The sequence below is a fragment of the Myodes glareolus genome, chromosome 23 (genome assembly GCF_982192425.1).
Source record: "Myodes glareolus chromosome 23, mMyoGla1.1, whole genome shotgun sequence".
Lineage (NCBI taxonomy): Eukaryota > Metazoa > Chordata > Mammalia > Rodentia > Cricetidae > Myodes > Myodes glareolus.
Window position 1 is genome coordinate 56,912,550 of NC_142048.1, and position 24,790 is coordinate 56,937,339.

Here is a 24,790-nt window from a genome sequence, read left to right on the forward strand (position 1 = left end):
TAGTGTTAAAGGCATGTGCTATCACGCCCTGCCTGACTTCATTTTTGAAACCTCTCTCCTGTGATCCATGCTGGCCTCAAACTTCCTATGTAACAGAGAATGATCTTAGGCAGAAATCAGTTCCAAAAGAACCATATGGGGGACTCAACAGAGCACTCCTGAAATACCAAAAAGACCCTGCGCATGCTCCAATCACTCTTTACCACACAAACCACCATGCCCAGGCTTGCACCTACACACCACCTGGCTTCTTTCTCACGCTCGCCAAAGCTGGGCCTCCGCAGGTGAAAGCAGGTTAGGTGGAGCACGTGAGACTGCGGACGCGTAGTGGGCTACACTCGGCATGCGGGCAAGAGCAGAAGTGGACTGAGGAAGGTTGCTGCTTCTCCTCAAAGGCCAAGAAGGCACTGCCTTCAAAGACTGCGCCATTATCACTGGGGAACCTACTCTTTACCTCCAACAGTCTCAGGACTCTGGGACAGACCTTGAGCATAGCAGAATGGCACGCAGTAGGGCAAGTCCCTAGCAGCCTACGAGTTCACGAGCACCCCAGGTTTGGTGCCTCATGGGCACCAGCCCCTCAGGAATGGCACAATACATACAGATCTGAAGGAGGTACATGCCCATCCTATTATGTTTAAAGGGGCTTCCTGCAGCAGAAGGGGATGACAGAGAGTAAGGACAGACCCTCTTCTCAGTTCTGAGGATTCACTGGGGGTCCTTATGCCATAAACGAAAACATAAGACTTTCATTTCTAAACTCACTGAAATGACACATGGAACTAAGTGCAGACCCTCACACACACCCGGATGTCAAGACACGCTCACTGCAGCTGGCAGTCTGAGTGGCTGCAGGACCTCACCTCCTTGTAGCAGAGGGCAGCTGAGGGCCGGAGGGGAGGTGCAGGCCGCAGGCAGCTCAGGCTCCAAGGCTTGGGGGTCTTCGGAGGCTCCAGGGGTCCCCAGCTGATGGTGGTGTGTGGGGTGCCATGGTGAGAGGGGTGGGGGAGCGTGTGGTATGCAGGCGTCAGTGCCACAGGCTTGCTGTCCGCGTGCTTGCTGGATGGAGTGATAGGATGGGAGGGAAGCTGCCAGGCACAAAAGCAAGAGCAGAGAGCATGAGATGGGTGAGGCCACGGAGGAACGCCCTAACCACACGGCTTAAACCCCTCGCTGTACGACGCTCCCAAGGGATTCTGGGCAGGACATGGGGCTGAGAGACCCACACTCTACACAGGTTACAGCTGCGATGTCACAGTGTGTGAGAAACTAGTGCAAGCATCATGACTTCGAAACAAACAAGTACAGAAATGGTGGCTGATGGTGGGGCATCCTCCCCAGAAATATACTATCACTTGGTAACACAGGCGCAGGGCAAAACCGAGGCCTGTTCCCTGTGCAGAAAGGGGAAAGCAGGGAACAATTTTCTTGGAGCACAGAGCCAGGCCCCTCCCATCTAGGGCGTTCCTGTTTGGGCACACTCCATTGCCACAGAGCTGTGTGAATGCAGGAACATGGACCACTTCCTTGGCCTTCATAGAAGGATGTTAATTTCCATAATAAATGTTATTTTTCTCTTAAAACTCTCAAGCTTATTTGAATAAAAATAAAGAAATTTGAAGTCTGATTTTTTTCAGTGGGGTATGTTATTAATAAGGTTTATGTTCTTATAAAACCCCAAATCAATCACACCGACAACGAAATGAAAATGTAAATAAGTGTGACTCAAATGAGCCCGTGGATCTCACGCAGATGATGCAGTTAATGCACAACTAACAGGAGCTGGCTGCGAAGCTCTGAACTGAATGCTGGAACTGTGCCGGTTGTGGCACCACAGAGCGGAAAACAGCACCCTAAGAGCCAGGTCATCCACCAGTCGCTGGCTCATGGAACATTATTGACACTGTACCACTACAAACAAGCTTCCTCCAAACAAGCAGCCTACAGAGGAGAAAGCTGCACCACCCAGCCCCTTGTAGCAGAAACACCGGCTTACTTCTTTCTCTCTACTTGGAAAAGTGGATGATGCCTGATGCTAAAGTGAGAGATCAGCTGGTGCCGGACCCCAGGGGAACGCAGTACCCATACACCAGCACACCAGCCACAGCACCTTTTCCCACCAGGGCTCCACAGCTCACAGCAGGCTACCTTATGGCTTCCACTACACGTCACCAAATGCTGAGGCGCCAGGCACGTACACAGCAAAGGCTATATGACAGGTGTGGGGAGCCTGGTTTCTCCTTGCTGTTTTGTACACACAGGCAACCTATATCCCTGAGATATATGTAACCCACAAAAAGTGGTTTTAATTTTTTTATTTTGTTGGTGGCATTGGGAAATGACCAGCACCTTGCAACATCAGGGAAATGTTCTACCACTGAGCTACACTCCCAATTCTCAGCCTTTTCTTCAGGACCTTCTTTGGTTTTCATTTGTATTTTTTTATTTTTTAAATTTTTTGAGACAAGGTTTCTCTGTGTAGCTTTGGTGCCTGTCCTGGAACTCACTCTGTAGACCAGGCTGGCCTCGAACTCATAACAGATCCGCCTATCTCTTTTTTAAGACAGGGCTTCTTTGTGTAGCCCTGGCTATGCTGAAACTCACTCTGTAGATCAGGTCGGCCTCGAACTCACAAGAGATCTGCCTACCTCTGCCTCCTGAATGCTGGGATTAAAGGTGTGTGCCACCACCGCCTGACTCTCCAGGACCTTTTGGAGTAAGGAGAAATTAAGGAGTGGAGTTCAGCCATGGAGACTGAAGTGCTAGCTACCACAGCAAGGCATCTGACACTCCAACTTCTGAGACAACACAGCAAGCTCAGAAAACTGGACCCTGATGTGAGACCACGAGTGGTAAACCATGGTGACCCTCTACATGAAGGCACTGATGGAAAAACGAACTACCCGGCAGAAACTGTCACAAGAGTCACAGAGGAGAGAAGACTCTGTAATCATAAACTGTGTCAGCCAAGTTCATTTTTGAAAGGTTTGCTCTTCAGTAAAAATGGTTATGTTTTAAAATAACCAACTTCTCAAGTGAAAAATATAGACACAAAGTTTAAATACCAATTTCAACATGTTTTGAAATTTATATCTCTAAAAAAACAAAGTACTGCTGAGTTTATTAAGTAAAAAATAAATTTTTTTTTTTTGGTTGTTGTTTTCATTGTTTTATTTTATTTCTGTTTGGAGTCAGGGTCTCGAGTAGCTCAGGCTGGCCTTAACACTCAGCCAAGGATGACCTTGAACTTCAGATCCTCCTGTCCCCACCTCCCAAGTACAGTCATGTGCTACCACACCCAAATAATGCAAGGAAACGAACTTTGCACTGGAAGACCTCCGCCAAGTGAGTATAGGCCCAACACTGCCACTTTCTAGATAAGTCAGGAGTTGTGTCCAGCATCTGTCTAACACAGCTATTACTTTTCTTTTGCTTTGTCTGTTTGTGAGTAACATATATAAAGTTTTAACTTCTCAGAAAAAGCCACTTACAACAGGGCCTGTGGCTCCTGGGGTTCAGTGGGAACTCTGAGGCAGCGCTGAGCATCACTGAGCTTGGGTATACACAAAAAAGTGTCAGCGAAGAGGTTTGCTCTGTGATGACAACTACACAATTAGAACTTGTGCTACAAGGCAGGGTTTAAAACTCTTGCACCCACTGAGAGCCCCAACCTGAGACTTTACTGTGAGAGCCGAGAAGAGAAGCCATGTGGCTCTTACTGTGTGTGACGGCACAGAGTGGGGCTTGATGGTGGGGTTGCTCACAGACGTAACCTTCGTCTGCTTCTGTAGATGGTCCACCCATTCATGCAGGTCCTGCTGGTTGTTGCAAGACACCAGAATCCGCTCGATCATGCTACCTGGAGAGAAGGAGGTGAAATTACAAGTAAATGCACACAAGCACCACAGACGCCCAGAGCCTGCGGCCACCTCCACACAGCCTTTGAAACTGACTGCTTCTCCTCACTGTGACACAGAGGCTGCACAAGCTGGGCACATTACCTGATATTTCAAACGCATTCCTATGGGTCTCGCAGTCCTCAAGTTTTGTGATTGTCATTCCTGTCGTCGGTAGCTTTCCCTAAAAGAGAGCCCCCCTCAAAAAATTAATGCTTTTCTAATAAAGGTGCCATTAAACATTAAATGATTTTACACATTACAGAACCACATGTTCCAAAGAACTACCGTCTTAAATAATGACCAAACCACAGTGAAGAACCGAAATTGGCAAAATGGCAAAGTATGAGGCAAAGCGGAACTTTCATCCAGTTGATGAGTCTGTGGAGAAGATAGGAGACAGTCCTGCTTCCAAGGACACCCCGCGTAAGAGCGCACACTGCGTTCCAGAGGAGGAGGGAATTATGAACTGGAGACAAGAACATACACCGAGAGGCTCTGCGCTATACTCTGTCAAATGTAAAATACGCAGCTAGAACAGACAAATGCCACAGGGTACACACAGTGGCAGACATGCTGTCTGTAAAAATGGGAGGGAGTCACAAGAGGAAATGTCAGCTGAGAAGTAGAAGGGGATAAAGTTCATTTAAACAGCAAAGTCCAGCACCCAACAGCTTTCTTCGGGCCACACAAACATTGACAGCCAGTGGTCAAAGACCAAGCCTTTACAGTCTATGGGTTTGGGCCCCAGGAAACAACTGTTAGCCAAAGGCAGGCCTTTATCAGCAGGTAGGACAGCACTATGTCAACTGGACACAGCTACAGACACCTGGGGAGAGGAAAACCTAGGAGAACTGCCAACCTGCCAGTGGCCCCTGGCAAGCCTGTATGGCACTTTTCTTGATTACTGATGGATACAAGAGTCCAGCCCACTATGGGAAGCACTATCCTTGGGCAGGTGGTCCTGTAGCGTGTAGCAGCAGTCAGTGCTCCACCCGCAGAGATGACAGGATGAGATGCCCATCACCAGGGCTGATCCAAGAACCGTCCAGAGTACAAAGACAGCATCCTGCCACTGATATACCATCTCCAGGGACAAGTCACAACAACAGATGATCCCAGCCCAAGTACAGTCTAGGCCCAGGATCTGGGGTACGAAACGAGCCAGTAACAGGCACCTGTCAACAGGAGTTGACACTCTGGCACCTCAGCTACCCAGCCTCTCCTCAGGATGCCTCACCAATAGAGAGGCGAGTCTTTTCTGAGTCTTCCCATGCCTATCTGCTCGGCCATTTAGAAAGGGTCCTTCAGAACAACAACAGTGAGAAGCCCTCTCAGGGGCAGACCAAGCCACATCCTTCCACTCAGGACTCTACACTCCTCGTCAGAACAACATAAAACACAACACACACATCAGAGAAAAGCCACTCGAAAGTGAAGAGCGACTTGCATTAGAGCAAATGAATGAATTGAACGAATAAATGAGTGTCTCTCTTAGGTCAGTGTGGAGCTAGACTCCAGGGCTCCTAGGTCCTACCTAAATGTCTCCACCACTAGTCCTATGACAACAGAAAAGAGCCCCTCAAACTTTCTCCCACAATCAGTTCTCAAATTTTCTCTGGGAAATGATTAAAAAGTAATACATTAAATGACAGGTTACAAAAGGTCAAATGATCCGGTGACACACCCAGTGTATTTATTTGGGGTGTTCTACGCCTTACAACAAACAGATCACAGCACACACCACCTAGCTGAGTCTAGGTTGTGCACGACAGATCATGAGAGCCCAGAGAAGCACTGCTTTGCAGGGGACAAAGCAGCCAGTGAGAGAATGGCGTGCACTGCTCACAAATGCACGCTTCTCTCCGGACACACTGAAAGGTGCAACAGAGGTGAGCTCACATAGAGTGAGGTAACCCAGACCCAGAAAGACAAATATGTACTCACTCGTAAGTGGTTTTTAGACAAAAAGCAAAGAAAAATTAGACTACAGTTCACAACCCCAGAGAACATAGACAACAAAGAGAAAACTAAGAGAGACATACATGGATCTAATCTACACGGGAAGTAGAAAAAGACAAGATCCCCTGAGTAAATTAGGAGCATGGGGACCATGGGAGAGGGTAAAAGGAGAAGGGGAAGGAAGGGGGAGAACGGAGAAAATATACAGCTCGATAAAAACAATAAAAAAAGAAGTAAAGTCACAGGTAAGAACAAAGTCGTCACAGTATGGTACCACATACCATGCATATACAGGCATGTCCAATATGAATAGATAAATTCAAAGGCATCCTGGAAGCAATTCTGACATCCACTATAAGCAAAAAAGTATCACTGTAACTGTGTTTACCTGATAGATGAAACCACTCATCCTGGGGCTGGCAGACAACATGAGCAGAAGACTTGGGAAGAGCAGCAGGTATCGCTCATTCTTTTCCTAATAGCAAAAAGAATCTGTTCACAAATGAGTACACAAATCTTCCTACACGCCCCAATGGAACCATAGACTTGTGTTTCCTAGCTGAAATTTCTACCAAAGTATACTAGCAGTACTGAATGCTGACCAAGTATAACCAATCTCCATTAGACACAAGCACTGAGTCTATGTCAGACCTTAGCAGACAACTACAACCAGAGCAAAACCACACACCATTAGATTTTTCATGGCAGATTAAAGTAACAAAATGATTCAAGAGCCCTGAGCTTGCAAGTTCCTGAAAGACTTTTTTTTTCTTTTATTAAGGTTTACTTAACCAGGTATGGTGGCACCTTTAATCCCAGCACTCCTGAGGCAAAGACAAGATCTCTGAGCTCCAAGCCAGCCAGGTACCTATACTGAGTCCGAGCTATGCAACCGAGAGACCCTGTCTAAGAAAAACTACAGGTTTATTTATTTGTACTGTTTATATGTATAAATGTCTTTCTGTATTGCACGTCTGTCTGTGTATCACAAGAGTACAGTGCCTAAAAAGGGTGTTGGATCCCCTGGACCTAGAGTTATAGATGGCTGTGAGTGGCCGTGTGTGCTGGGAATCAAACCTTGGGAAGAACATCAAGTGTTCTTAACCAATGAGCCATCTCTCCAGCCCTGTGTGGAGTATCTTTGAATACTACTTTGCAACCTTCTCTTCATGGCCCACAGGGAAAAAAAACTTAGAAAATTTTAATGAGGGATGGGAATAGGTAGCTTCTTCAAGCTATAAGAAAAATAGGGCAAAAATTAAGTAAATATTGCTATCATCTATCTGATTAACCTTTTCTGGTTTACATGGAAAACTTATTTCTTGTACATTAAATCCACTTGCTTCAAGGTAACAAAAGTCATGGAAAACATACACATCTAAAAGACAGAAGTCAAAGCAACAGGCATGAGTCCTCCAGCATTTGAGCCACTGCCTTCAGAAGTGGGTAAGTTCAGCAGTTTTCCCAAGAATGTTCTTCACAATGTCACACCCACCCAAAGGGCAGCAGGGGTGGGAAGGAATGTGTGTCCTGGAGAAGGCGCAGAAACACCTGCTACTTCTCCTGGAGGCACACAAGCTGGGGAAGCCTGCAGAAGACCTCTGCCCTCGAGGGCAGGACAGTGTCGACTCTCTTTGGAGGAATAGCCACCACTGTTAGGAAGACTTAGCATTTTGGGAAATGCTGCAAAGTTATCTAAAACAAAACTTAAAAATCACGAGGGTAAGGGGCTGGGGAGGGCTCTGTAGTTTAAGAACACTGGCTGCTCTTCTAGAAGAACCAGGTTTGATTCCCAGCATTCACAGGGCAGCTCACAACGGTCTGTAACTCCACTTCCAGGGGATCAGACAACCTCTTCTGGCCTCTGTGGACACTGAGCAAACACTGTAGAAAAACATGCATGGAGGCAACATACCCACACAGAAAATCATTTAATTAAGTGACAAATTTTTGAAAGATTTGGGTGTTTCAGGTCAGTGTGGTCAAAGAAGAAAGTGACAATTTCTTACAGTACCCACACTACAATGCAGTGGGGATACTCAGGCACGTTCTGCTTCCTCTCTCTCCAAATAGCTGTGTGTGTGGAGGGTGAAGCTCGAGTTTGCTCCACCATCAAATGGACTACTCCCATGATGACCCATCAACAGCCAACTGTTACTGAAAAAGCCAGCAACAAAGCCAGGACTCCCAGAAGTAGGCACCAGAATACACACGCCAGTGCCATAAACACTAGGCCCCCAAAAGTGTACTCTGACAAGAAGCCTGAGCTAGGCCAGGCAGGTGTCCCTAGAAAACACCTGTATATGATGAGACACATGCTGGTCTCTTCCAGTCTTGGGGGGACGCCCTCTCAGTTCACAGAGCTCTGGACCAAGTTGACCCAAGGTGGGTATGAACTGAGAAGCCTGTCTGTTCTGAGCTTTCCACCCACTGTCAAGGGTAGAGAGTGGCCACACATGTGAGACTCCTGCGCACTGATGCAGTACATGCCATTATTCTAGGCCTGAACACAAAACCTTAGGAGTGGGACAGGGCCATGATGGTGAAGCTGGGCCCCAGTACCTCGCTTCCTGCGCACTGAATCGTGACTTGGGACATGTAAGTCACGGCGCCCAGCGTCTTTATGTCATCCCCCTCCCAGCTGCGGATGGGCTCCGTCAGAATCTGCAGCTCCAGCTCTTTCCTTTTCCGAACTTCTTGACACTGGGCCTGTGGGAACAGCACACCACTGTTTACAGGCAGAAGCTCTCAGAATCTTGTTTTCACCACACTGCTTGTGCTTTTACGATTACTGTTCTGTCCAGTAAGATGATGAATGATTAACTGTACGGAGTTGGTAAATCAAGGCAACAAAGCACGCACGTGCTCCGGCACCTTCCACTCCCTAGGCAGTTGTCAGTTTCAGGAAGCCATGTTCAGTGGACTAGAAGAACATTTCCTTTTGGCTTCATCAGTGTCTGCCAGCAGACAAGCCCAAGAGGAGGAAGTAGCATGTGCTATGTGCTATACATGGAACATGTGTCTAAACCACAGCTGGGCAATATGACAAGTGAGGACCTGTGTCCTGGGTGGATTTGGAGGCAGGGAGTTAAATGACTACATCTACAGCAACAACTACGCCGTGTCCTTTCTAAATTTCATTTGTCCCAGTTCTGACTCTGGTGCTCAGAGTGCACTCAAGGAGGAGAATTCACTGGTCATGGAGTGTGGCTACACACGTCCTTTACCTCATCCCAATACACAGTGCGTTCAATTCACAAGTCACTTGTTTACTCTGCGTCTTTTCCAGTGGGTTTTAACTCAACATGCATTTGTGGTGACAGTATCTGAGACAAAACATAATAAGCATGTTACATGAACCCACGAGAGTCTGTTAAAGGGTCTCAAGAATTTGCTTAGGTATGAAAGATGTAAACACTCACTGACATAGGGTAGATGCCACCTTGATCCAGCTGCTGTGTGAATGGGGGGGCGCTGAGGTTCAACCACCCAAGGAAGAAAACAAGCGCACGACCTCTCCCACTCAACTTATTAAGGGTCACATGGGCAGACAAGACCATACCCTAGGGATTGCTGCCTGAAACGCCATTGGCTAAACAGACAGAAATCCCACAACATAAGCGTAATCACTCACTGAAAGGTTTTTGAAGGCAGTCATGGACTTTTGAATATCTTGTCTATCAGGATGATAATCCTGTGGATAAAAGACAGACATGACAAACGGTCACACTGGAAACATCCTGGAGACTATCCTAAAACTTTTGATACTGTTCAGCCCTTAGCTTCTCAGTGGCTGAGGGCTGCTTATCTTTTAAGGGATCATGGTGCCAACAGACTTGAGGAAAATTAATCTGGAACAAAACTGCCAAAAGGGGTCAGCAAGCAATGCTGTTCTGTAAATAAAGCCTCATGAGAGCACGGCCACACGCCTGTTTACAGACATCTCTGACTGCCCTGCCCTCTAAAGGCAGAGCTGAGCTCAACAGTTCCAAGGAAGGTTCACGGACACATCCAAGTCTAGCAATAAGCAGGACCAGGGTCCCTGTCAGCTCTGCAAGCTGCTATCCCAGAATTCAACAGGCGTTCCCATCATCACCCTGCAACTCAGGCTCCTACTGCTTGTAGCTCAACACTGACAGGACACCCAGCACCACTTGAACATGACACTCTGCGGCTCCTGGAGCACTGGGGAGCAGATGGGTACATGAGGGTGTCAGAGGAAGGAAAAAGATGATTCTTTCTTCTACAGCTGGATGAGGAGAAAACCTCCACATTTAACAAAGTCCCTCTGAAAACCACTAAGTTACAAACTCTAGACGAGCTCTGGGGTAACCTCAGGGACATGAGGTCTGACAAGGCTCAGGGTCTCAGGTCAGGGAGCAGCAGCACCTCCATGTGTCTCTCCAGCTCCTTCAGCAGTGTTGGGTACTTGTCCAGGCGCATGAAGGGCTTGCTGAGGCCAGTGGTCAGCACCAGGATCCCAGGACTGCTGGCACCTTTTGATTCCATGAACTCACCCAGGTCCTCACTGAGCAGCAGGGGTAAAGAGGGAAAGAGAAGAGGCTCCAGTTAAGGACACGGGGCCAGGGCTTGTGTCACAGACAGAAATGTCCTGTGGCGATGGCTGCAGCTTTATACCCACAGATGCGCCAGTTACCACGCAATGTGAAAAGTTGACGACAGCGCTCTCACCTCTGTCCCACTGACAAAGAACCCGGGGCATGTTGGTTCCATGGAGCCTTTACCAGTCCTCAGGGGTGTCCAGAGTACAAGCTGGTAAGAGCTTCCTTCCATAAGCTGTCTCTGAGCCTCAGAGACCTGTGGGAGGTGTGACCTGAAGCCTAGTGAACTGACCTCCTTCTCTAGGAGCAGAGGTATGCAGAGCAGAACAGCACAGGGCCGGGCAAAGGCTCTGGTGTGGGGGAAACTGTCACAGCAGCACCCAACTCACGCCCACAGAATATGCAGAAAGCAGGTGGGAACATACGGCATTCCCAAAATTTAGAGCGCATTAAATCAAGCCTTAAACACTCCCCACTTCACAGTCATTTTCACTGCTCAGCAATGTTTCCTATGCTGAGTCCCTGGAGACAAGCAGGGTCCAGGGTCCTCAGTTTCCACTGGGCCCTCAACTGGGGTCAGTTTTCTCACGGCTCACCTGCTGGGTTTGCTCTAGGTTCAGAATCCTGCTAAGAACACCATCTCCACCCTTACCTGCTCTCCATAAGCACCACAGTGAGCAGGAAACGCCCATTCACCAGCGTTCTCTGAAACAGGCAGCTGATGAGGCACAGCCCGTAAGTCCTTCTAATTCACAGGCCCTTCTCCTTTCAGGGGAATCACAGACTTTCCGCCAAGGGAAAACAGGCCCCAGGCAGTAAGGTGTTTCCGGGTTTAGTGAGGTTGTCATACAATTCACAGCACCCTGCTCAGAAGTCTTAAGAACAAAGTAGATTTAAACACGCCGTGTGATCTGCACACAGCATTCTTCTGCTGCCAGGAAAGATATCCACAGCCAAGAAAGGAAACAGAACTACACAAAACTTCCTAGGCAGTTTCACCTCGAAGCTTCTTAACATCATGACTAAGAAAACAATTCAGACGATGGTAATAAACCAGTGAAAAATGTGTTCTTAGAGAATGACTTAAAACCCTTCCTCAGAACACGTGGACCCCAGGACCCTGTGTCCACCATCAACACAACAAAGGAAAGATTCCCATGGCAAAGGCATACACATCACATCTATGAACAGGGCGAGGGTGAGGCTAGACTGCTAGTTGAGGGCCACGTCTGACAGCTAAGAAGACAGAACAGAATGCAGAGTTTGCACATTCTAGGGTAGCCTTCCCACCAGGGAACTACACCCCAGCTTACAAAAGCAAAGCTTTCAGATAGCTCAGGCATCAAAACACAACCTACTGGCCATGGTGTGGCAGCTGAACAGCCATCAGAGCTACAGGGAAGCAAAAACCAGCTAGCTAGCCCGGCAACTCAGTAGAGAGAACAATGCAGAGAGAAGTGATCAGATATCAGAATGCAGGGCTCTAAGCACCAACTTACGCCTCAGGAGGGTGATGGGTTCTGTGGCAGGCTGAGAGGGACCGCTCACAGCTCAGGTACCTCAGAAGAGCACACAAACACCACATCCTGCCGTATCTGTGGGCTCAGAAGGACTCTCCTCTTTACTGCTCGGGATCCCACACCCAGTTGTTCCAGGCTGTTCAGAGCAGACCCCAAGGTCCCCACTCCACAGCCAGCATGCCACGTTGCACAGCGGCTGGGACACTCCCCAGCCAAACACCTCATCTGTGTCCTTCCCCCTGCTATTTTGAGATACTGTGTTTGCCTTTCAGTCAAGACCCAAACAGTCACTGGGCTAATAGCAGAGTGGGGGTGGACAGCACTGCCCACTGGCGTCTCCTCAGCTCTGCTGCTTTAACTGCCTCTGCCCAGGACTGTCTCACATTCCACCTGTAGGACCAGGCACTGTCCTGTGTGGGGGTGGGGACAGAACATCTCACTAGCTCTACATCTCCTGTCTTACTACATCATTGATTCCTACAGAACATTTACAGACACAAACTTGATACTTGGGTTTTACTTTTGTAAAATTTTATCATTTCTAAGCTCTAAGGAGTCAATGAAGCACGCAACTGAATATAAGCTTCACACTAAAGAGAACAAGAGGCTGGCTTGGTCCCACCCGGGGAGGAAGAAGGAGAAGACGGGGCAGGCTTCTACTTTCCCTCTGACTATGAAACACTCCAGCTCCTTCCCTTCCACTCAGAACCACAGGTGTGAAACAGACGGGGTCAGCAACACTGTGATCCTTGCATACCTGAGCACACCAATGAGCAGAGAGCATCCAGGCCACTTACTCTTCTTACCCAGCTCAGACAGTAAAATAATGAGCCTCAGTGTGTGTGCACTCTGTCCTGACTAAGGCCTGCATGGTCCTCTACTACCTACCACAACTCCACAAACAAGGGCTCTGGCCACTCTGGCCCCTGCTGCATTTCTAGGGAGGCCAGGCCGGTCAACCCAAACTATTACTTGCTGTGCTCCAGTTTTAAAACAGAGCCCAGACGGGAACCACTAAAGCTGCTGGGATAAAAAGCGCACACATCTTGATGCTGATGCACACTTTCCAGTAACAGCTCTGAACACACTGAACTGCTGTTCACAACAGAAACCACATCATTTCTTCCGATAATAACAAGCTGTCGTGATAATAGAAATGCAAAGCCTCTTTAAGCATAAAAAGCCAGTCCTGAGTTTGCTAGACATTTGCTCGGTCTCCTGGCATCATACTAGCACTCACCATGAGATGGCTCAGAACACCTGAAATACCCAGCAGTCTTTCCTCCCGACTCTGTAAAGAGGGGAACCCTGCACGTTAACTCTGTGTAGACTGGAAGGCTCAAGCACACAGTTGCAACCGAATGCTCTGCCCGCAGACATCCTCACCTCCAGCAGCCGCTGCTACCACAACAGCCCAATCCAATCCAGTCTCCAGCGCTCCCACCTGCCCAGGAGAAAGCTAATTTCTGAAGCCTCTAGGCGGCCTGCAGCAACTTCCTAAGCACTTACCAGCTCCCCTCCGTGCTAAAGAAACTTCACAGGGACCCTCTTCTGTTCTGTTTTTCTGTTTAGTTGTTTGGTTTGGGGTGTGTGCGTACATACGTGTCTGGAGATGAGCACACGGGCAGGCACATATGAACAGGCCAGGGAAGGATGGTGGCTGCCCTGCTCTATTACCTTCACCATAATCCTGGGACACATGGTCTCTCATTTAACCTACAGCCAATCTGGCAGTCAGCAAGCTCTAGCAATCCTCCTGTTTCTGCCACCCACAGCAATGGGGCTCCAGGAGTTAAACATGTGGCCATGTTGAGCATTTTTAACATGGGTGCTAAAGTCTAAACCCAAGCCCTCATGCTGTATAACAGCACTGTCCCATGAGCCACTGTTCCAATGAGCCACCTGTCTAGCTTGTGGTGTCCTGAATGAAAACGGTCCCCAGAGGCACACAGGGAGTGGCATTATTGGAGGTATATCCTTGCTGGGGTAGGGGTGGCCTTGCTGGAGAAGCAAGGGAGAGAAGGAGGGAGGAGGGTGGGAGAGAGAGAGACAGAGAGAGACAGAGACAGAGACAGTGTGTGTGTGTGTGTGTGTGTGTGTGTGTGTGTGTGTGTGTGTGTGTGTGTAGGGCTTTGAGGTCTCAGAAGCTTAAGCCAGGATAAGTGGTCCATGGTCTCTTCCTGCTGCTTGCCAATCCAGATGCAGAATTCTCAGCTCCTTCTCCAGCACCATGTCTGCCTGCACACACCACCATGTTTCCTACCATGGTGATCATGGACTAATCCTCTGAACTGTAAGCCAGCCCCAATTAAATATTTTCCTTTATAAGAGTCACGGTGTCTCTTCATAGCAATAGAAACCTTTTCTTTCACAAACACACTGACCAGCCTTTTGGATTTTTAAACAGACGTCCAAGCACTTATTTTGAGGGCAAAACTTATCATTGTTTAGTCTGAACATTGTTACACGGGTCCAGAGATGCCCGCCTCCCTTCTGGCCCAGATGTCCCAGCCAACAAACCTATGTTCTGTGAGGACGCTCACAGCAGATGGGTGGTTGGCACAGTAAGCGAGGTACAGGGTCCTCATCTGTGGCATTAGGCTCAGGAAGCAGCCGCCAACTCTCTGCTGGGCCTCAGGAGACCTGGAGGTGTGACACAGAGACCATCAGACAGGAAGAAACCAGCAAGGGGCAGATGTACCAGGCTCTTTCCCTCTGCCCAGACTCCATACCTTTCTGGCCCTGCTCACTCCCCTACAGGCTGAGGGACTAACCAACCTTTGCAGTGCCTCATGACTGACCAATCTAGCCAAATCTATGTTCTCTGTGTGGTGAGAAGAATGTAAGTCCTGAAGTCTCAAATACTGTATACAAAATTACAAGTTACTAAACATGGCTGCCTAACTAAGATTTTTACACATATAGTAATGAAGTATCCTAAGTACTACAGACACCTTTCACTACAGGTGACAGGAGCTAGAGATGAGCCACTTCTTCCTATCTCTAGGCAATGGCATTAGGTCACAGCATTCTGAAGTCTAAAGTCAAGAACAAGAAACAGTCAACCGGAGCCCAGTGTGGATGGAATGCAGATGGCAGTGGTGAGACCTGACATCAACCAGCAGGACACAAGTAGGCTACACTCAGGGGTCTTTACCCATCTCCCCAGACTGTAGGCCTGGGACAGGACATCATGCTACTACCAGGGAGCCTGAGAGGATATCCCTGGGAGTCCACACCCACCACTTCTCAGTACACAGTAGGAGAGGGGACTTCCTGCTCTCTGGGGACTCTGACCCAGAGAAAATAGGACCAAAGCTATTAATACCAGAACTCCTACCAAAGCCAAATCAACGAGTCTTGACCCAAGTCAGTGCTGCAAAAGCATTTTTTATGTTAGTCTCAAGTGTAAGCAGCTGTGCTGGTCAGTTTTATGTCAACTTAACATAAGCTAGAAACATGAATGACAGAAGAGAACCTCAACTGAGTAAATGCTGTACAGGACTGGCTGGTCTGCAGGCAAGCCTCTAGAGCATTTCCTTAACTAGCTGACTAATTGAAGGGCCCAGCCCACAGTGGCTGCCACCCTGCTACTATAAGAAGGCAAGTTGAGCAAGCCAGTAAGCAGCACTCCTCCACAGCCTCTGCATCAGCTCCTGCCTCGGCTTCCTTCAGGCGTGTGATAAAGGATATGTAAATCAAAAATCTTTCCTCCCCAAGATGTTTTTGGGCACACTGTTTCATCACAGCCGTGAAAACCCTAACTCAGACAGCAGGCAGAGGACTGACAAAAACTTTGCCTAACAAGATGGAAGGGCTAAAAGGAAGACAGAATAAACTATGTTTAGAAAGCTAAGTATAAAAATGCTTGACTTATAATTTGCTCTTGAGAAAAGAAACACAGACACTGAAGACAACGACAGCTCCCATGAACATCTGTGACACGGGGCTGGGGTACACATGGGCCATGGACAGAGCAGGCATAGGCAAACGTAAGGCTCCGAGAACAATTTCCTGCAGTACAAATAAACGAGAAACAGCACAAAGCAAGGACAAGAAAAATGAAATAGTAAGAGAATAGAGTTCTAACCCCTCCCCCCAGACTAGAAAGCAGTTTAGACAGCAGAGGTATGCTGCCCTGCACCATTAGAGTCCCAAAATGGAAGAGACAAGTGCAGGCAAATTAAAGAAATAACCATGAAACTGGGCAGGATGCCTGAGCAAGATGCCAGTGCCCATATAGGAAGTGGCCCCCTCCCATGTGCGAGGGTAAGCACTAACCCAGACAGGCAGCACAGACTCTCAAGTCAGATCCTAGCAAGAGCCACTGAAAGCTCAAACTAGCCTCACAGAGGGCTGAGTAGCTCAAGGTTCCTTCAGCACCACACAGACTCAGCACAGCAACACAAAGATGGGCTCAACTACACCACTGGAACCCAAACCTATGCTTACCGCCCGCCTAGAGCACACCCCGTTAGAAACAACCCAAACCTATGCTGACCGCCCGCCCAGAGCACACCCCGTTAGAAACAACCCAAACCTATGCTGACCGCCCGCCCAGAGCACACACCGTTAGAAACAACCCAAACCTATGCTGACCGCCCGCCCAGAGCACACCACGTTAGAAACAACCCAAGCCTGTGCTGACCGCCCGCCCAGAGCACACCCCGTTAGAAACAACCCAAGCCTGTGCTGACCGCCCGCCCAGAGCACACCCCGTTAGAAACAACCCAAGCCTGTGCTGACCGCCCGCCCAGAGCACACCCCGTTAGAAACAACCCAAACCTGTGCTGACCACCTGCCCAGAGCACACCCCGTTAGAAACAACCCAAGCCTGTGCTGACCGCCCGCCCAGAGCACACACACCGTTAGACACAGAACAACAGGGCCACCACAAAGGAGGCATGGGACCCGAGGAAGAGGCTGGGACTGCACCAGTGAGGATGTCATCTCTGCTCTGCTTTCCCCCATGAACCAAACCCTAGAGCACAAAAAGTGCTGTTAGCTCCTTAGCTGTCTCTCCTGCCCCTGGTTTTATTTCTTGGTGTGGATATCTTAATTATCTTTCCTATAAAACAACAGGATGCAGAGATCATGTATTTTTAAGCAGCATTCTACTCTCAGACCACCCGTGGCACTATCTGGACGGTGGAGAGCGAGAGCAACAGGTGTATTTTTATCTTCCTTTCATTAGACATTCATCTGTTATTTGGAGGAGGTCACACTGCACCACACAACCATTGTGAAGATGAGCAGAGAAGGTCTGGTTCCCAGCATCCACGTGGAGCCTCACAAGCCTCTGTAATTCCAGTTCACACCTAGTATACATACATACATGCAAGCAAAGCACTCATACACAAAAATAAATCTACATTTTTTAAATAAAACAAAAACCTAAGGACCAGGCGGCAGTGGTGCATGCCTTTAATACCAGCACTTAGGAGGCAGAGGCAGGAAGATCTCAGTGAGTTCGAGGTCAATCTAGTCTAACAAAGTGAATTCCAAGACAGCCAGGAATGTTACACAAAGAAACTCTGTCTCAGGGGAAAAAAAAACAAAACAAACTAAAGCAATAACCTGAGTATCACACCCAAGTCATTACATCACTCAAGAAATTCACTAATTCAGTCTCTGCCTAACTGACTCACTGGCTAGACAATGGCCTGTCAACCATGTTCAACAAGAGAAAGACAAGGAGAAAGGAAAATCAAGTGAAATGCTCCCTATCTAAACAGTCTGTCATGAAAACCACCCAGTCTAACTCACAGCTTTTAACACACACACACAAAAATTATGCCCTGGCAATGCCGAAGCATGCATGGGCAGCCAGTATATAGCGGTTCTGCTGAACTTGTCCATTTTGGGTTTGTGATCTAAGTTGATGAGGACGACTGATCAGGTCTCTTCGACAAGAGGGCTCCAGATCTCATTACAGATGGTTGTGAGCTACCATGTGATTGCTGGGAATTGAACTCAGGACCTTTGGAAGAGCAGGCAGTGCTCTTAACCTCTAAACTTTGCCCAAAATAAAATAAAAAAAAAAAATAACCTAGCTTCTATCTTCAGAAATGTTAATTCTAAAATTATGTTAAACTTGATGCTTTTGATACCAACCAAGCCCATATAGACTTGTAAGCTTTAGGCAGGTCACTTACTTGGTACATTCTTCTAAGGACTGTACAAGCACTTGCTGAAAGGAAGATATTTCCTCTAGATTTCCCATTAAATATGAAGTGTTTGCTGAACTCAACCTAAGGCCAAGAAAAACAAAGGCAGAATTCTGTCAGTGGTCTAACTTTGAGTCCTGGTTTTGAACCATGAAGCCTTACTGTGGGCCATAACCTAATGATCGTAATGCTGTGCCCAAGGCAAGATGGCACTGTGACCTCTCCCTCCCTCCTCTGCAAAGGCCAGCACAGACTGAGGGACTGGCTGGCACTCAGCACTCTGCAGTCAACTTACTTCTCGCTGGTCTGCAGGGGCCGCAGGTAGGTCGAAAGCATAGACTGCAGCTCCTTAGAATAGTCATGCTCTGTTTCTAGGATATTCTGTAGCACCTGCAACAAATAATAACCACCGTCATTCACACTACAAGAGTTATTTGCCATAATTTATAACCTTTAGCAAGTTCATCACCATTGTACAAGTCCTATTTTGTTATTAACACATTTACTCCTCTGTGGTTATTAACTACTAATCCTATGTAATGAATTATTAACACCAGATGTCTGACTTCACCGTATTGACAACAGGTATGCCTAGGTTGAGTGAGATCACATTCAGTCCTTGGACAAGGAAGGCAAGGTCTGCTTAAATCACAAAGGACTGTGACAGTCCCACAGCACTGATGAAATGACGTGTCTCAAAAAAGCCACCACCAAGTATCGCACACAAAACCACCTATGTAGTCTACAAGCAGAAAGCTAACTACAGTAACAGGTTTCAGGGGGTACAGGGCTACACAACAACACACTTGTTGATGCTCCCTGAACTAGATAAAATCTGTTCTTTATTGTATGCAGCTGAACATCCCTAAGCAAAGCAGCCCACATCCAAAGTCATCAAGAATCTTGAGCTTTTGAGTTCTATCAGGATGCTCCAAGTTTTAGACTTTGGACCAATGCGTTTAAGAACGTTCAACCAGTAAAGTCTATGCAAGTATTCCCAAACCCAGACTCCAAAATCTGACAGAAGTTCTGGTTCCAAGCATAAAGACAATGGACACAACCTGTCTGTAGGACATATCTCAAATACATGGACATCACTCTTTAAACCAATGGGTTGCAACCCACTGGGGTCAAACTACCTTTTCACAGGGGTTGCATGTCATATATCCTGCATATCAGATATTTTACATTACAATTAATAACAGAAGCAAAATTATAAAGTAGAAATAAAATTAAATTATGTTACCACAACATGAGGAACTGTATTAAAGTGTCGCAGTGTTAGGAAAGTTGAGAACCACTGCTTCAGACTGAGTCTAAATAAACTTGTGGGAACAAGGACTTTCGTTAGAAAATACAATGTCTCAGATCAGCCCCCACACAACAGTACTGCAGATGAAAGTCCTGCCCAAGGAAAGAACCTTTAAATTGACATTTTTTAAAGATAGTGCAGTAATTATAAACCAAGGTAAAATAAAATCTTTCCAAGCTTAGCAAAAACTAATGGACTTCTCCAGGGCCAGGGCCACAAGCACTGACTCCAACACACTGTCACCTGTCCTTGCACCTAACCTAGCAGTAATCAGAAAACAGCAGTCTTTAACCCCTGAAAAAACACATCCTTTGTTTAAGTCTGATATGAAGGCCTGTCATCTCAGCCACTCAGGAAGCCAAGACAGGACAACTAAAATCCAAGACCTGCTTGGCCTATGCGGCGAATTCAACAAGAGCATGAGCAACATGAGCAAACCGGATAAAACTGGATGAACTGTTTCCAGATGGTTCACGTGGGAAAGGGAGAGAGAATCAACTGGGGACCTAGTTCCTGGTAGCCCAAGTCCTGGGATCAAGACCTAGGACTAGGATGTCCCCCCACCTCCCCATCCCCATACATACATATAAAGTTTCCTTTTCTGAGCCGTTAGCACCTTCCATATTAAACACCTGGTGAACTGCAGAGCCAAAAAGTAACTGTCACCAGCCCCATAGGGCAGCTCCAGATCCAAAGGGGAGAGATCAGAACTCTTCGGGGCCCTCCCCAGCCCTTTCCATCCAGCCCTATGGACAGCCGGGGCTGTTTGAACTAGGTCACAGAGTAGGCTTTCTGAGCACTTCCTGAATACTCTGTATTACCTGCCTCACAAAGCCCACACACACCTACCAACTCAACACACAGACTGCAAGAGGAGGCCAAGACAGCAGCACTGTGTCTTTTTGACCATGACTCTGGATAATCTCAACTCAGGTTTAAACACTTCAGCCTTCATAGGCACCATCTGACTGCTCTTCAGGGCAGCACTGGCTCTGTGAGCTTGGAGGAGATGAAGTGCCATGAGCAAGCTTACACACTCAACCCCAAGGAGAAACACCACAGGCTCTGTCTCTGCTGAAGTCCAACTCCGGCTTCATTATGAATGGACTTATTCATGGAGACAGCTGGAAGACAGCCAGGAAGGGGAGGGACCACGCAGAGAGTTCATTCCTTTGTGGGGAAATCTGGATGCTGCACCCACAATGACAATGTCCTCCTAACACTCAGTGAACTCAAGTGTCAAAGGCCCGGGGACAGCAGCACACTGCTCCAGAGACAGTCGTTTACACCAGACATGGTTCTCAAAAAGCCACAGAGAGGGGGACAGCCACCACCGACCCTGGGTCTAGATAGAGAAGGTTCTTCCCAGGGCGTAGAGGAGTTCAGTCACTGTCCAGCACAGACCCTAGCAGGACCCACCCTCAGAAACCTAGCACATTCCTGAGGTGCTGGGCAAAGGGAAAACACAGCCAGTGTCATGGTGCAGAGAACCCAGGACACACCAGCCTCCCTTAGCCACAGCCCTGAGCACAGACACACGTCAAGGCTTCCCCAGAGAACGTCACAAAGAAGCCCCCAGAAGCCACGCTCATCTACTGCTCTACTCCAACTACTGACTACTACCACACACTACTTTCAGATCATTCCGTAGCTCTCTCCAGAAAACCAAGCAAGATACACTGCTGTCTGCAGGAGCACATACAGGCACATACCTACTCACCGGCTTACAACAGTGCCACCAACCCCTAACTCAGGAGGCTTATGTGCTTTTTGACCTGGGCAGCCTCACCACCCTACCTGGCCTGAGTCTGCCGGTCATTAGTCTCACCTCTCCTCCTCTTTGTGCCTCAGGCACACGGTGGCTGCTGCAGGACCCCATGGACCTCACCCCAGCCGCCACAGCTCCATCACACCATGACTGGGAACCCAGAACATAGCAGTGTTCAGGGAGATGCAGACTTCGTGACCCACAGTGCTAAAGAGGCTGAAGAAAAAAACACTCAGGCGGCATGGCTCGCCCTGAGTCACGAGACATAGAACTGTCCAGTCATACAATAGTGCCACACAGGAGGGCGGGCACCCTCGGCAGCCACACAGATGTTCCTAAGGCTTTCCGCCTTCAAACAAACCAACTCCCACACTGTGCAGACAGACACTCGCCCTCGGTGTCCCTGGCTTGAGATGCCCTGTGTATCCATTGAAAATAACTAATCTACAGGGCTAGAAGCGGCACTCCGTGGCAGAGTGCCTGCTTAGCACGTGTGGGGCCTGGGACTCTATCCTTAGCACTGTAAAGTTCAAACGTATATAAAGTAACTGACATAAAAGCCATAAACTATTCGGTCATTTTTGTCGGTGGCGCACACTTTTAATCTCAGCACTTGGGAGGCAGAGGCAGACAGATCTCTTTGAGTTCAAGGTCAGCCTGTCTACAGATTGAGTTCCAGAACAGCCAGAGCTACACAGAGAAACCCTGTCTGGGAAGTCAGGGGGGCAGGGAGAATTAGGTCACCTTTTCAAAGATCGCCATAAACTAAACCCAAATATCTGCAATACAACCCTAGTTTATGCACACAGGGAACGGGAAACAGCACAACTATCCTAAACTGTTAGGGAATATTATTTTCAGCTGTATGGCTTTTGTTTCCGCCGTATTTGTTTAACTCTGTGAAGCTCTGTTACTGTGCCTGTCTAAAACATCTGATGGGCTAATAAAGAGATGAGCAGCCAATAGCGAGGCAGGAGCAAGGATAGGCAGGGCTACAGGCAGAGTATAAACAGAGGGAGAACAAAGGAGAGGGAGGGGCTGCAAGAGAACAACGAGAGAAGGATGTCGGGCGCCAGTCAGATTCAGAGTTAAGCAGGAAAGTAAGATGTACAGAAATAAGGAAAAGTTCAGAGGCAAAAAGCAGTGGGGATAACGTAAGTTAAGGGAAGTTGGCTAGAAACAAGGCAAGCTAAGGCCAGGCATTTAAAATTAAGAATAAGCCTTCCTATCTGATTTATTTGGGAGTTGGGTGCCCCCCCCCCAAAGTCAAAAGAATAAAACACCATTCAACACTAAACAGTCTTCTACTCTGCCAACCCACACCTGCCAGACACCACCATGAGCTTAGTCTTTTTCTTCGTATGGGTGTGAATGTACAGGTGTGTATCTAAGCATGTGTGCCCAATTATGCATGTATATATACAGGTGTGCAAGTGTGTACATGTGTGCATGTGGAGGTAAGAAGTCAGCACTCAGGAGTTTTCCTCAACTACTCCCAACTACTACTTGGTTTTGGAGATGGAGAACCTGGATTTTACTGATTCACTTAGTGAATCACTAGGGATCGCCTCCCTGGCACTCGCCTGGCTGCTACGTGGGTGCTGGGATTCAAACTCAGGCCCTCATGCAACCACAGCACACCTGGTCTGAAACAGTCTGTCTGAACTCTAAATGAGAACCGCACAGCTGGACTCCACCCCAGCCCAGCACCTGGCGAGCAGTGTGCGTGCTCTGTGAGCACAAGGGCGGTGGTGAAGGATGCAGGGGCAAAGCTCCTACTGGCTCGTCAACTCTCTGGGTCACTGATTCAATAGTGTGATGGCTCATCTCAATTGCCATCCTGAGAGATGAGCTTGGTTGGTTAAGTGGAAAGACTGCCCCCCGTGAGTGGCACCATTCCCTGAGCTGCAGTCCTAGGCTGTGTAAGGAGGAGAAATGAGCTGAGCACAGGCACTCACTTCTCGTCCTGAGTGAGGACACATGACTGGCTGCTTCTATCCCCTGCCTTCTCACTGCCCCACAACACTGGATTATGACCAGACACTGAGAGCCAAAGTAAACCCTCCTCAAGTTGGCTTTTGTCAGGTATTTTACCACAGAAACACAAACCAGGACAGTGTCTTGATTTGCGATTGCCTTTAATAACCCGGCATCTAGAACCTATTTAACCGGCAGACAAGTGTGCTTTAATATACCTTTTAAAACCAATAGTTCACTGCAGTATAGTCCTAACTCAGGACTACTAGGTTTGGAAGCTTAGTATTTCTTCCAGATGTTAAAGATATCCCAGATAAGGGGCTGGAGACATGGCTCAGAGGTTAAGAGCACTGGCTGCTCTTCCAGAAGACCTGTGTTCAATTCCCAGTACCTACATGGCAGGTCGTAAATTGTCTGTAGTTCTGGTTCCAGAGGACCCAACACCCTCACACAGGCACACATGCAGGCAAAACACCAACGTATACGAAGTAAAAATGAATCATTGTGGAATATTCCTTTACTGGTGTGAATGTATGTTGCTATGATTGCTTTAATAAACAAGCTGACTGGTCAACAGCTGAACAGGATAAAGTTAGGTGGAGAGCCAAACAGACTGCGGGGAGGAAGAAGGGCGGAGTCAGGAGTCTCAAGCAGATACAAGATGGGCATTCTGTACTGAGAAAAGGAACTAAGCCACATGGCAGAGCATAGGTAAGAAATATGTCTTAACTGAAAATATAAGAGTTAGCTAAAAACAAACCTGAGCTATTGGCTAAGCATTTGCAATTAATATTAAGACTGAGTAATTATTCAAGAAGAGCCAGCACTGGAAAGCTCCACCTACAAATTATTTTTAAAAAGCAAAATAACATTAAAAAAAATTCACCAAACAAAAGAGGGTCCAAACAATCCAAAACATCAGTCTGCAGGAACTCACATCCCTACACCCGCGCTGCACTCAGGCACACCTGGACTCCAGCCCTTCTCAGCTACTTACTGTCTGGGACTAGACAACCCTGCTTCCTTCTTTTATAAAAAGGAATCTTCTTGAGCTGTGACAATTCTAACTTAGGAAGCAGGAAATGCTACCTACCACCTAACAGTGCACCAAGCCCACCAGCCCACCCACCTAATACTGCACCCAGCCCGCCTACCCACCTAACACTGCCCCCAGCTAGCCTACCCACGTAACACTGCAGCCAGTTAACCAGCCCATCCACCTAACACTGCACCCAGTCCACCAGCCCACCCACCTAATACTGCACCCAGGCCGCCAGCCTACCCACCTAACACTGCAGCTTGCCCGCCAGGACTACCCTCAGAACCGCTCTTTGAGGGACACTTTCAGTCAGGAGGTCTTGCATCCCCAGAGGTTAGGTAGCTCACTACTCACTCACCCACCAGACACTCAGTTCCTCACTGTCTTTAGCGTCTGCTGCCACCACAAACCACAGTCTGTGTCATCCTGGCCTATATCAAGCAGGTAGTTATGTAAGAACAAGGAGAAAAATCTACTGAGGAGCTGGCAGGTAGCTCACTTCCACAGACACTGTGGACAGGACACAGGAAGTGGGGTACTCCCAGAAGAGCCAGGGAAAAATCATACTAGATGATGTGGGATTCCCC

At 47.9% G+C, this 24,790-nt stretch overlaps 1 protein-coding gene across 5 annotated transcripts in view; it reads right to left on the bottom strand.

Moving 5' to 3' along the window:
* Positions 1-24,790, bottom strand: part of Arhgef7 (Rho guanine nucleotide exchange factor 7) — a 106,261-nt gene that overhangs the window by 16,437 nt on the left and 65,034 nt on the right. For 4 of the 5 annotated variants that reach the window (XM_085680633.2, XM_087900972.1, XM_087900971.1 and 1 more), the window contains 10 exons: positions 18,403-18,497; positions 18,096-18,191; positions 14,461-14,583; positions 10,248-10,386; positions 9,493-9,552; positions 8,421-8,567; positions 6,247-6,333; positions 4,002-4,080; positions 3,720-3,859; positions 864-1,088 (listed from right to left, as the gene is read on the bottom strand). In XM_085680633.2, the coding sequence (XP_085536759.2) occupies positions 864-1,088; positions 3,720-3,859; positions 4,002-4,080; positions 6,247-6,333; positions 8,421-8,567; positions 9,493-9,552; positions 10,248-10,386; positions 14,461-14,583; positions 18,096-18,191; positions 18,403-18,497 (1,191 nt within the window). The remainder of the gene's footprint in view (positions 1-863; positions 1,089-3,719; positions 3,860-4,001; positions 4,081-6,246; positions 6,334-8,420; positions 8,568-9,492; positions 9,553-10,247; positions 10,387-14,460; positions 14,584-18,095; positions 18,192-18,402; positions 18,498-24,790) is intronic. The other variant, XM_087900973.1, reaches the window with a different exon arrangement.